The sequence below is a fragment of the Plectropomus leopardus genome, chromosome 1, assembly GCF_008729295.1.
Source record: "Plectropomus leopardus isolate mb chromosome 1, YSFRI_Pleo_2.0, whole genome shotgun sequence".
NCBI lineage: Eukaryota > Metazoa > Chordata > Actinopteri > Perciformes > Serranidae > Plectropomus > Plectropomus leopardus.
In genome coordinates, this window is record NC_056463.1 from 18487113 (window position 1) to 18499134 (window position 12022).

General features: G+C 42.2%; 1 protein-coding gene across 2 annotated transcripts in view; it reads right to left on the reverse strand.

The window, feature by feature from the left end:
* Positions 1-1296: 1296 nt before the first annotated feature.
* sbf2 (SET binding factor 2) overlaps positions 1297-12022 on the reverse strand; it is a 116131-nt gene continuing 105405 nt past the window's right edge. For both annotated transcript variants that reach the window (XM_042486090.1, XM_042486169.1), the window contains 8 exons: positions 10896-11022; positions 9010-9137; positions 8038-8262; positions 7825-7932; positions 7507-7700; positions 3242-3329; positions 3018-3149; positions 1297-1408 (listed from right to left, as the gene is read on the reverse strand). In XM_042486090.1, the coding sequence (XP_042342024.1) occupies positions 1310-1408; positions 3018-3149; positions 3242-3329; positions 7507-7700; positions 7825-7932; positions 8038-8262; positions 9010-9137; positions 10896-11022 (1101 nt within the window). In that variant the 3' untranslated portion in view covers positions 1297-1309. The remainder of the gene's footprint in view (positions 1409-3017; positions 3150-3241; positions 3330-7506; positions 7701-7824; positions 7933-8037; positions 8263-9009; positions 9138-10895; positions 11023-12022) is intronic.

The following is a 12022-nucleotide window of genomic DNA, read 5'->3' on the forward strand; positions in this document are numbered from 1 at the left end:
CCAGAATGCAAACAATGGTTAGTTTCAAGTATGTCTGGTTTATTTCAAAAACAAATTAGTGTCACCACAAAACATTGTATGAAGATACACTAACAAAAAAAGTCTTTGACATCTTTGAGTAGTTCAATTTGCAATTTTTTTTTAATGACCCTGTATCGGTTGCACAAATGGAACAGACGAGACAAGGATCTATCATGAAGGACCACAGTGTCCTACATGATATATTCATTTACTTCTTTAAAAGCCCTTAAAAGACACAGAGCCTATTTGGACAATCCGAACAGACAAAAATTCATTTCATTTTTAAGAACAATGTTTCATCACAAATGAACAGGGAACAGGCCACTTAGGTTGACACATTAAAAAAAGATTTGTTGGTCACATCAGAATTAAGGTTAGAAAAGTATACTTTCGTACTTATGTTCAGTACATCATACAGTATATAAAATGAAATGTCACACAGGTATTTACAAAAAACATGAAGCCATTACACTTACACACTTTTAATAAAAAATAATAATTTACATTACATGAGACACGTGTTATCCGGAAGTCAATAAAGCATTCAACAAAACAGAGAAAACACCACGTATTTAAATAGAAAAAATGTCAGGTTACTCTTTTGAACTCACTGTGCAAATTCTTTCAATTTTCTCTGTCTTGATGAATCGTATGTACAATGTAGAGTAATGCCTTTAGCCTCGCTGTCTGCATCTGTTAGAAAATCTTTATTTGATAAGGAGTGCATACTTAAGAGCTAAGTGCAAACAAATTGCTTTTCATGTGTGCATTAAAATCTCTGAGTTTTTGGCGGTTCATACGTATTTTTTAAGCAGCAATAACCGTTTTCCTCATAGTAAAATATCTGATAGAAATGATTTTAATAGGCTATATTCTACATTTTTTAAGTCTAAAATTTAACCCACAGTTTGAATGGCCAGTGATATTGCTTTGATCTATATACAGCTTAAGTAGGATAGCATTTCCTTGGTAGTGCAGTCCCTCTAAAATGTCAGCTTATCGTCATATCGTTGCTGTTGGAGGTGTGGACGAGGAAGCTGACAACACAGACGTATGTGTTCAACCGACTCTAACTGAAGCGGGGTGATGACAGCCTGACCAGCTGCTAAGTAACAGGCAGAAGGGTGTATGATCATCCGCCAAAACCAGGCACTTTGTTCATTGTGGTCCCCAAATTCAAGACATCTGAAAGCCGAGTCGAGCGGCTGTCACATCTCTGCTCTCAACCATTTGATGCCGCCCCTTAAACGACGTTAACGTTGGCGTTCAGGTTTTTGAGGTTTTCTGCTCAGGCATCAGAGATGCAGTTCTGGATCTTGTCCATCCACAGCTGAGCGCTGGGCGCATCTGAAGCGCAGAAGTTATAGACTCGCTTGCTGGTCTTCAGCTAGAGATGTATCATACAGCAAGGGTTAGATGCGGACCAAAGGGACAGAACAGACTTGAATGTGTTACAAATGACACATCAGATGACCTTCTCGTTCTCCACACTGACAGAAAAGTTAATATCTAAAGCTACAAGAGACTACAGGAGTTTTCAAATCCTTCCTGATTTTGAAATTGGGTTAAACCATGGGGTTGCCTCTGTGTACCAGTCAAGTTGAGTTGAGTCTACCCGAATGTTTGTGCCAAATTTGAAGAAATTCCCTCAAGGTATATTGCTCACAAGAGTGAGACAAATGCAAGGTCACTGTGACCTTGACCTTCGACTTACAAAATTTAAAGAGTTCATCCTTGAGTCCAAGTGAAAGTTTGAGCCAAATTTGAAAAAAAAAAAAAACTCCCTTGAGGATTTCTAGAGACATTGCATTCACAAGAGCTCATAACTGAGTTCAATTGAAAGTTTGTGTCAAATTTGAAGAAACTCCATGGAGGCAATCTTGAGAAAAGGAGTTCACAAGAATGTGCCGAACGCATGGACAGCACGAAAACATCCGCCCTCCAGACATCAGAATGGCGCATCACATAGTCCATCCATGCATTCATTATTATCTGCATTACTGGAGCAGGACTACAGGCCAGCAGGCTGAGCAGGGTTTTTCAGATATGCCTCTCCCTTGCAAGGTTTTGCAACTCCTCTTGGAGGATCCTGAGGCGTTCCCAGGCCAGATGATATGTAACCCTTCAGCGACTTCCGAGGTCTACCCCATGGTCTCCTACCACTTTGACATGCCCGCAAAACTAACAGGCATGACTCACTACATGATATTATTAGGACTATATTGTGAAAGAGGGAGCATGAATGCACCACCTCATGTGACCTCATGAAGAAGAAGATGTAAGCAAAATGGAGACTAGGGATGTCCCGATCATGTTTTTTTTGCCCCTGATCCCGATGAGAGTAATTTCATATTTAGTATCTGTCAATACCAAGTCCCGATACAGTACTTTTATTTTCCTAGACAATACAGCTGCACAGTGCATACATTAAGTAGACTTGTTTTTAAACTTATGGCTTTAGGACACATCATTATATACTGTATGGGAAAAGATGGTTTGCAGTCACTGGCAGCAAGAAGAGACCAGCACTGTATTCTTTTTATTTACAAAGCACTACTTGGTAAATTTCTGGTATCTTGCCCCACACAAGTGTTGTTAAAATTAGACACACTAATCCCTTTCAATGTGTTGTCTTTGAATTGATTTTGTCCTCTGTGTTGATGTTTTGGAGTATTTGTTGATGTATGCAGTGCCTATTGTGTGTTTTTAATGTGCACTTTGGTATTGGCCATACTTCTCACGTTTTGTTGATGAACATTGTAGTGTGTTTTTGTTGTTTTAATTTGTAATTTAATCAGGGCGTCCTTGTCAAAGACAGCTTGTGCTCAATGGCCTTCACTGTTTAAATAAAGGTTATAATAATGAACTGTAAGTGTTTCCAATATACGTTTAAAACACTGAAATACCAGCAAAACAACTCTCAACAACATTACTATTATTGACTATTATACACAACGGCTACATCTAGTGGATATTTGAATGGAAATTGTACTCACGTCAAAGAAAGCTTTTTCACTGATGTGTTTGGGAGCTCCTATGGTTGGCGCGGCGATCATCACAGACTCAACCTCCGCCAGATCGATGTGGCCTCTGCAGTTTGTGTCCTCCCCAGTGTCGTAGTACCTCATCTGTGAACACATGAAAGTTAACCTGCAGCCCGTCACTCAGGTGAGGGTTTGGTGTTTTCTTTTAAGCGTGAATGTGGTGCAGCTCGGCTTACCTGGTGTTTCGTAATGTCCAACACAAACCAGCGAGGTTTCCAGCCTTTCAGCAGCGCGCCACGTTTGTACAGGATCCCCTCATAAGACCTGAACAAGAACACAAGGTGAAATCCTGGATGTTATGTTTCAACGTTTTGAATTGCAAAGGTTAATCCACATTTTTATTTCACTTGTTATCCCTGCTTATAATCACAGCTGAGTTGTTGCATATAAAACAGAAGGAACAGAAAGCCCTGCTGGCATGTTTTGCCATATACACAAGAACAACTCCAGCACTGTTTGTACATTATGTTCCAGCTGAATAAAGAGGCCAGAGATGGGTGTTGTGTTACCCCATACTAGGAGAGACCAGATTATTTAATGTATCTTCTTTCCAGATATTCTCATGAAGATTTCAATTCTCACATTTCAACTTTTTAAAATCCATGAAACCCATTTACATATAAAATACAGTATTTGATAATTTACTCAAAAGAATTTCTGTGTTTAGAGGTTAATTTCTCTGCAGAGACTCTGCCCTCTGCCTGTATTTTCTTTCTTTTTTGTTGTTGTGTGTTTATGGGCATGTACCCCTAAAGCTCTCAGGTGAGGTCGGGACTTTATAAAAAGGTAGTGTCCAGGTGCCAGACTGTATGCAGCAGGCATCCAAAAGACACAACGCCAACATAGCTCACATATAGTGAGGCAAACACCAAAGTGAATATGGGGTTTACTTTCATTTTCACTGACAAGTGTGCTTACAAAACTGACAACTGTCAACGGTGCATACAAATGATCAACTACATGTCAAGAAGTTTCAACATAGACATTTCTTTTATGTGCACAAAAACAAAAATAGAGCAAGATATCAAAGGTATCAGTGTCAATAATATGGCTCCCCCACAGGAGAGTAAACAGGGTGGCTCTGGCTTAAGAGTTAGAACTAATTGGAAAATCTGCCCTGTATATAATAGAAGCTACTTAAAACAGTTTTTTCACATTTTTCAAAGAACAAATTATCTTTTAAATGCCACTGACATACATGGCATTTTGCACTGTGCCTTATTGCACATTATCCTACAAAACATGACAACAACTTAATAAATAAAAAGCTATCAATTAAAATGATTGAAAAAAAATATATATATATTACTGTTAAAAATAATAAAATAATAATGGCCTGCCCGATCAGAACCCGAGTGGAGCGATGTTCATAAGTTTACTTGGTACCAGAGCTCCCTAGGCCAAAGATCGATGATCGACATTGTGGTTGTGTCATCCGATCTGCGGCCGTATGTCTTGGACACTCTGGTGAAGAGAGGAGCAGAGCTGTTAACTGATCACCACCTCGTGGTCAGTTGAATCAAGTTGCCAGGGAGGCTCCTGGACAGACCCGGTTAACCTAAATGTGTAGTGAGGGTGAACTGGGAACGCCTGGCGGAAGCCCCAGTCCGTCAGGTCAACTCACACCTTCGGAGGAAATTCTCGCGCATCCCCGGAGAGGTTGAGGACATGGAAACCAAGTGGCCTGTGTTCAAAACCTCCATTGTGGAAATGGCTGCTAGAATGTGAGGTCAGAAGATCGTTGGTGCTTGTTGTGGCGGCAACCTGAAGACCAGCTGGTGGACACCAGCAGTGAGGGAGGCCGTCAGGCTGAAGAAGGAGGCCTTTCGAGCTTTCTTGGCCTGGAGGGCTGTAGCTGAGGCATGTCGCCAAAGCAAAAACTCGAATGTGGGAGGAATTCGGGGAAGCCATGGAGGAGGACTTTGGGTTGGCCTCAAGGAAGATCTGGCAAACCATGAGACGTCTCTAGAGGGGAAAGCAGGGTTTGTCTCAGGCTGTCGTCAGCAGGAGAGGAGAACTGCTGACCCGGACTGGGGATATTGTCGAGCGGTGGAAGGAACACTTTGAGGAACTCCTGATTCCAGCCATCAGGTTCTCTGTGGAGGAGGCAGAGTCTGAGGGCTTGAGGGAACCTTCATCCATATCCCTGGCAGAGGTTGCTGAGGTAGTCAAAATCTCCTCAGTGGCAAGGCGCCTGGTGTGGATGAGATTCGCCCTGAGATGCTGAAGGCTCTGGACATTGTAGGGCTGACTGGGGTGGTGGTTCCCATGTTTAAAAAAGGAGACCAGAAGGTGTGCTCCAACTATCAGGGAATTACACTACTCAGCCTCCCCAGAAAAGTTTACTCCAAGGTGCTGAAAAGGGGGCTCAGACCGATTGTCGAACCTCGGATTCATTCACCAATGCGGATTCCGTCCTGGTTGTTGAACCGTGGACCAGCTCTTTATCCTTACGAGGCTCCTGGAGGGGACGTGGGAGTTTGCCCATCCGATCTACATGTGTTTTGTGGACTGGGGGAAGGCCTAAGACAGCATTCCTCGTGGTTCTTGTGGGGGGTACTGTGGGAATACGGGAATACGGGATGCCGGGGTCGCTTCTACGAGCCATCTGGTCCCTGAATATGACCAAAGTGAGAGCTGTGTCCACATATGCAGCATAAAGTCAAACATGTTCCTTTGCCAGGGTTGTCCCTTGTCTCCAATTCTGTTCGTTGTTTTCATGGACAGGATCTCAAGGCACAGCCAGGGGGAGGAAGGGGTTCGGTTTGGGGACCTCAGAATTGCATCTCTGCCGTTTGCAGATGATATGGTTCTGTTGTCATCACACTGTGACCTCCAGCATGCACTGGGGTTGTTGCAGTCAGGATGAGAGTCAGCACCTCCAAATCTGAGGCCATGGTTCTCTGTTGGAAAACAGTGGACTGTCCCCTCTGGGTGGGGGGTAAGTTGCTGCTCCAAGCGAAGAAGTTCAAGTATCTTGCGGTCTTGTTCATGAGTGAGGGTAGAAAGGAGCATGAGATGGATAGCCGGTTTGGTGTGGCATCTGCAGTTATGCAGGAATTGCATCGGACTGTCGTGGTAAAGAAAGAGCTGAGCCGGAAGGCAATGCTCTCGATTTACCAGCCCATCTACTCCTCAACCCTCACCTATGGTTATGAGCTCTGGGTAGTGACCGAAAGGATGAGATCGCGGATACAAATGGCTGAAATGAGTTTCCTACGCAGGGTGACTGGGCTCAGCCTTAGAAATAGGGTGAGAAGCTTGGACATCTGGAAGGAGCTCGGAGTAGAGCCGCTGCTCCTTCACGTCGAAAGTGGCCAGTTAAGGTGGTTTGGGCATCTGATCAGGATGCCTCCTGGGTGCCTCCCGCTGGAGGTTTTCAGGGCAGACCCAGAACGCGCTGGAGGGATTACATATCTCATCTGGCCTGGGAACACCTTGAGGTCCCCCAAGAGGAGCTGGAAAGCGTTGTTGGGCAGAGGGACATCTAGAATGCTCTGCTCCATCTGTTGCCCCCAAGACCCGGCCTTGGATAAGTGGACAACAATGAATGAATGGATGGATGAAAATAATATTTTATAGGAATGTTATTACATGCCTGATTATTACAACGGCATTTTAAATGGATGAACACAATCGTATAATACAATAATTAATTTAAGAATGAGTTCAACTGATTTGGGGTTTGTTTTAGCCGTGGTAGCAGCATTTAATGGTTTAGTCGACTAATCATGCACATCCCTATGGGTGAGTGCATGTGAATGTTTAAGTGAGTGGCAGGTGGCACCTTGTATGGTAGCCTTGACCACCCAGTGTATTGATGTGTATGTAAATGGGTGATTTTGGCAAGCAGACTAAAGACCATGTTGAGTGGTCAGAAAACTAAAAAGGTTCTATACTACTGCAAGTCCATTGACAGGAAATTAGAATAATGTAAAGGATTTCAGGAGTTCTGGATGAATTATATGAGTTACGGATAATATTGTTTCTAAGCTTCAAAATATTTATTAAATGTTAAGTGTTTCTGATTCACTTCATCTGTTGAAACTTTTGTCTGTCAAAACATTACTTGGAACGTGAAACATGAAATTTTTCTGTCCAACTCAGACGGAAAGATCCAGATATTAGAGCCAAGAGACTGTACTTTAACCTCGCAGTAATTGTAAAATTACACACCCAGAGTTTAACAGAGTACAGAAAATCCTCACAAACATGACACACACACACACACACACACACACATACACACACACACACACACATACACACACACACACACACACACACACACACACACACACACACACACACACACACACACAAACACATTCCACAGCACTGATTCATCTTCCAAAACTGGACTGGCCCCTCGGCAGCAGTTTTAAGGGAATCAAATGTGAACTTCTTATTTGTTCCGGCACTCAGGAAGTTCACGACCCACCTGTTCTCCTCACTCTTGGGGGTGAACTGGTTGTAAAGTGTTGCAGCGCGGCGGTTGATACCGTTGGCCGCGGAGGTGCTGCGGTCTTCACCCAGCCCACTGTCTGGCAGGTGCAGCATGGAGCGCCGCTGGAAGGCCTGCAGGCTGGACGTGGGAATGAGGCCTGAGATGGACACTGAGGACTGTTTACGGAGCTGCAGACACACGGGATACCAAAAATATACGTGGGAAAAGAACAGTTTTACACAATTTAACAACTAGGATTTGAAGTATATGGAAATTCCTGATATATGTCATCATTCATCTTCTAACACGCACATTTCCTTCTTGTGCAAGGTCCTCCTGAACACTGATTCGAACTCTCTCTAGAGTTGTCTGCCATTTCTCAGAGGCCTGGTTCAGCTCACCCTCCAGCCTCCCAACATCCTGCAGCATCAGCACCAAACATGAAAGATAAAAAAAAAAAGTGACATGTAATATATGAACGAACAAAATCAAACGAAGATCAAAGTTTTGGTGACAAATTCTTACAGTGAGGAGTTTGGTGATGGCGTCAGGCTGGGCGCGGTTCACACTGCTGTAACACGGCCAGACGATCCTCCTCTTACTGTTAGACAGTGTGTCCACTTCTTCAGAGCTGTCCGACCTTGCAGCCATCATCCCCCAGTCGTAACATGGCCCCGTGGACAGAGACTCGTCTGTGAAGTAATCCCATTTATTCAGGCTGGGGATGCTGATCGAAGGCTTCAGGATCACCTACAGAATAGACGTTTGAATAAATCTGCTGAACTGGTGAACTATGGTGTATAATGTTAAGAAAAAAAGGGTAAAATATTATGCAGCACAATGTCTTGATGAGGATAATCAAAAAGTTTATGATTTGTAAAGGCAGAATGCTGTGAAATAACAGTGAGTAAGGTGCATTAATCTGCTTTGTGAATCTTGTGGGGAGCATCTTGTCAAGTCTCTGTTATGTTTTCTGCAATGTGTAATTAATGTGTAATCATGATTTTGCAGCTGGTAAATTTTAACTACCTTACTAACCACCCCCCCCCCCCCATAAAATGCTACTTCAAAAGTTAAGTACCTTAACGTACAGTACTTTTACAAATGTACTTAATTTTTTTCCACCACTGAAATTGTCAGTAATATCTAATGTGAAAAATGTAAGTACACATCATAATTTAATATATTTACGTTTGCAGTGGACTTTTGTTGTAAAGGCTATGGTATACCAATTGTGTTTTTTTATATAATTCTTAGTAAAAATTAAAAATGTAATTATGTTCAGAAAATAAAAGAGTGCACAGCAGTTTCTAAGCCAGCTGAATTTTCTCTGGCTGACAAGCTTTTTACAATAGGAGTTAAGATTTTGTTTTTAATATATATGATAACACAAGAGAGTTCAACCACATCATCGCTCTTTAGTGTGGGAGCTGTAGCTGTCAGATGCATGGAAAGCTCTGCAACATTAAGGACAGAGAGGCAGACAGAGAAACTTACATTGCTCTCTGAAGGGCTGTACAGATAGTTGAAGAAGATGGGACTCCTCCTGTGCATCCTGTTGATGCACTCCCAGATACAGATGCCTCTGCGGGCCTGTTTATCACCTTTGTCCTCAAACAATGTGCCTGCGAAAAAACATAAAGGAGAGGCTGTTGAGCACATGGGCCAATTAATCTCACAGATCGTTTTGGCTGATGCAACACTCTGGTCATAAATGTGGTTTAAATAAAAGCAGTTTATGTTCTATATTATAGGACATGTGAGAAGGTTTTGGCAAGCTACCATCATCAGTGGAGATTTAAACACATTTGATCTTCAAGCAAATCTCACGTCATAATTAAGTTAAATTAAATTACAACAGAAAACTGGGCATTCTGTCATTTACACGCAAACCTCTGCATTTATCAATGTGGATGTGAGGAGAGGTTTTGGTCAAATCTCGTGTCTGGTTTTAACCCATGTCTGCAGGTTTGAGTCTGTATGGACTTGCGGTGCAGCAAATTAAATTTTGCTGTGTTGGATTCATAAGATCATATTTTGACTGTCATCTACATGTTTGCACCCCCATATTAATCACTTAAAAATGTATAGCAAATGTGAGAAAATATCATATTTTATAACAGCGTACATCTGTGCGCTCTCCATCACAGCTTGACTTACTGCAGGCTGACTGAAGGCTGAAAACCACCACTGCCGGCTCTAAATTATCTGAAACTTCTATTTTTCAACACCGACAGCCAAAGCATGTTTATATCATTCGTCATTAAAACATTATTAAAAGAAATTATTCAAACCCTGCAAATACTTTTATTAATTCTATTTATCATTATCATTTTAATACTTTTATTTAAATATTGGTAGCCTAAGCAATTTAATTTTTACCGGTTTTCATTTCAGACACAGTTGGTGCGCCTATCTGTCCCCAGCCACCTGTCATGCCTGACACAAAAACAGCCCCAATAGATTTTTAGAATTAGAAGCTTTTGTGTAATTTTATAACAATATCAATATTATATAATATAGAGGCAAATATTATTAATACTGTAAATGTAAGCTATAGATTGGTACATATCACTGATGTCTATATTAAGTATTCAAACCTTAAGTTCAATTGTCCACTGCAATGCAAGCAGTGATTTATTTTCAGACTGCACTCGTAAGTCACACTTTTCAGGCTGCCAGATAGAACTAGTTGGTTAAACTGGATCTGAAACATCAGCCTGTCTATTCCTCGCTCAGAGGAGTTTCTCTCTTTGGCCATATTAAGCCTCTCCATGTCATAAACTCTAGGAGCGAGGACTCTGAACCGAGGATATATTGGGGCTGCATATTTAAATAACGATTATTTTGAGTGGCTGTATTTATCAATGCATAATCATTCCTATGCTGTGATTAGCGACATAAGAACATTTTTTGGATGACACACGAAACCTATCGTAAAATGATTTCAGTTCTCAGATATGCGCTGGTTGGTACATTAGACAGTTAAAATAAGGGCCATTGCATTTTACCAAATACCAACAATTTACTAATATTTTAAACACATGTAATATATATTGGGGGAGATTTCACAGCTGCTGTATATTTTAAAATCTAGTCATGGTGCAACTACCAGGAACATTTCAGGCTCTTGATTCAATTTCAGTGAAGGAACTTACAGTATGTGTTGTATTTAGTTCTGGGAACTCTTGTGTTTATTAATTTTGTTCCCCTGCATGGAAATTTTATGGTGAAATATTAATTTTGGTTGAGTAATCTTTGTTAAAATGTGACCGGTTATATAAAAGTAACATACAGCCATCTGTAATGCAGCATTTCCTTGGTCCAAAAAGAGATAATATTAAGAAAGCACCCCCCCGGTTTAAGTTGTAAAGGACACTGACCATGTTCCAAGCGCTCATAGTCTGAGTCCAACAGGAAGTTCTTGAAGCGGTTAGAGATGTGATGATAGGCCAGGAACTTCAGATAATACTGATTAAACTCAAACTCCAGAGGATGTTGCTCCAAAATCTGCAAAGATGTGAAAATATGGATAAAGATTACGAGACAGAGAGAGGAGGTCAGAGTGTGTGTGACAGCTGGATTGTGTCCTCCTGTTGTGGCTTCACATCCCTGCAGCACATAAATGACCAATTAGAAACAGGAAAGAGAGTCTCCTGTCCTGGTGCGGGGGGCAAAGGTCAGTGATATCATCACCACCAGACACAATCCACACTGAGCCAGCAGGACTGCGGCTCCATTGTTCCCATCCAGTGCTGTGAGGTGGCCAACGAGAGAGAAGTGTTGAATATTTGAGGCCACCTGGGTCTATTGGCAAAAACAACAGCTGTTTTGGAGATGAGGCACTTCTATTTTCAGCTCTTGTCCGAATCCCCTCTCCCCCCCATGTTTACAGCTCTCCAGACCCCAGGACCCCTGCCAAACTGTCTTAGCTGCCAGGCCTACGGTTTCAAAAGACAAATGCAGAAACTATGTGTTGATGTAAGTGTATGGGAGTGGGTCTGTGCCCCAAGAGACAGAAAAAAAAACCCAACGACATTCTCTTAAGTTAGCATTTCAGTGCGGACGCAGCTCTCTGGACCTCAGCTGAATGAGATGCATTCCTACCCCCCCTGAAATCCTGGAGCAGACCCGACCCTTCCTTGAGACTCTCAATCTGCAAAACTGCAATTTCCACATGCAGCTCTAAACACGCAATGCAATGTGAAGGGATGCTGAAACACGCAAGAGCAGACAGCTCAGCGCTGATCACTGGGTTCACGGACCATCTGGGCAGCAGCCTCCTGCACACTCCCTGGTGCAATACAGTGTTAAGATTACACATCCAGGGCTGGGAATGCAAAGTGCAAAACTAAACCAAATGTATAGATAATGACTGAATTTCTCATCGCCCCCTCGCCTGTATGCTTTTGGGGAATGTGATGAGCTCATGAACACAGTATGAATGGTATTAAGTCATGGGGGGGAACAGTGAGAGAAGTCACGTAGCAGGAGCGGGGGATGTTTGACT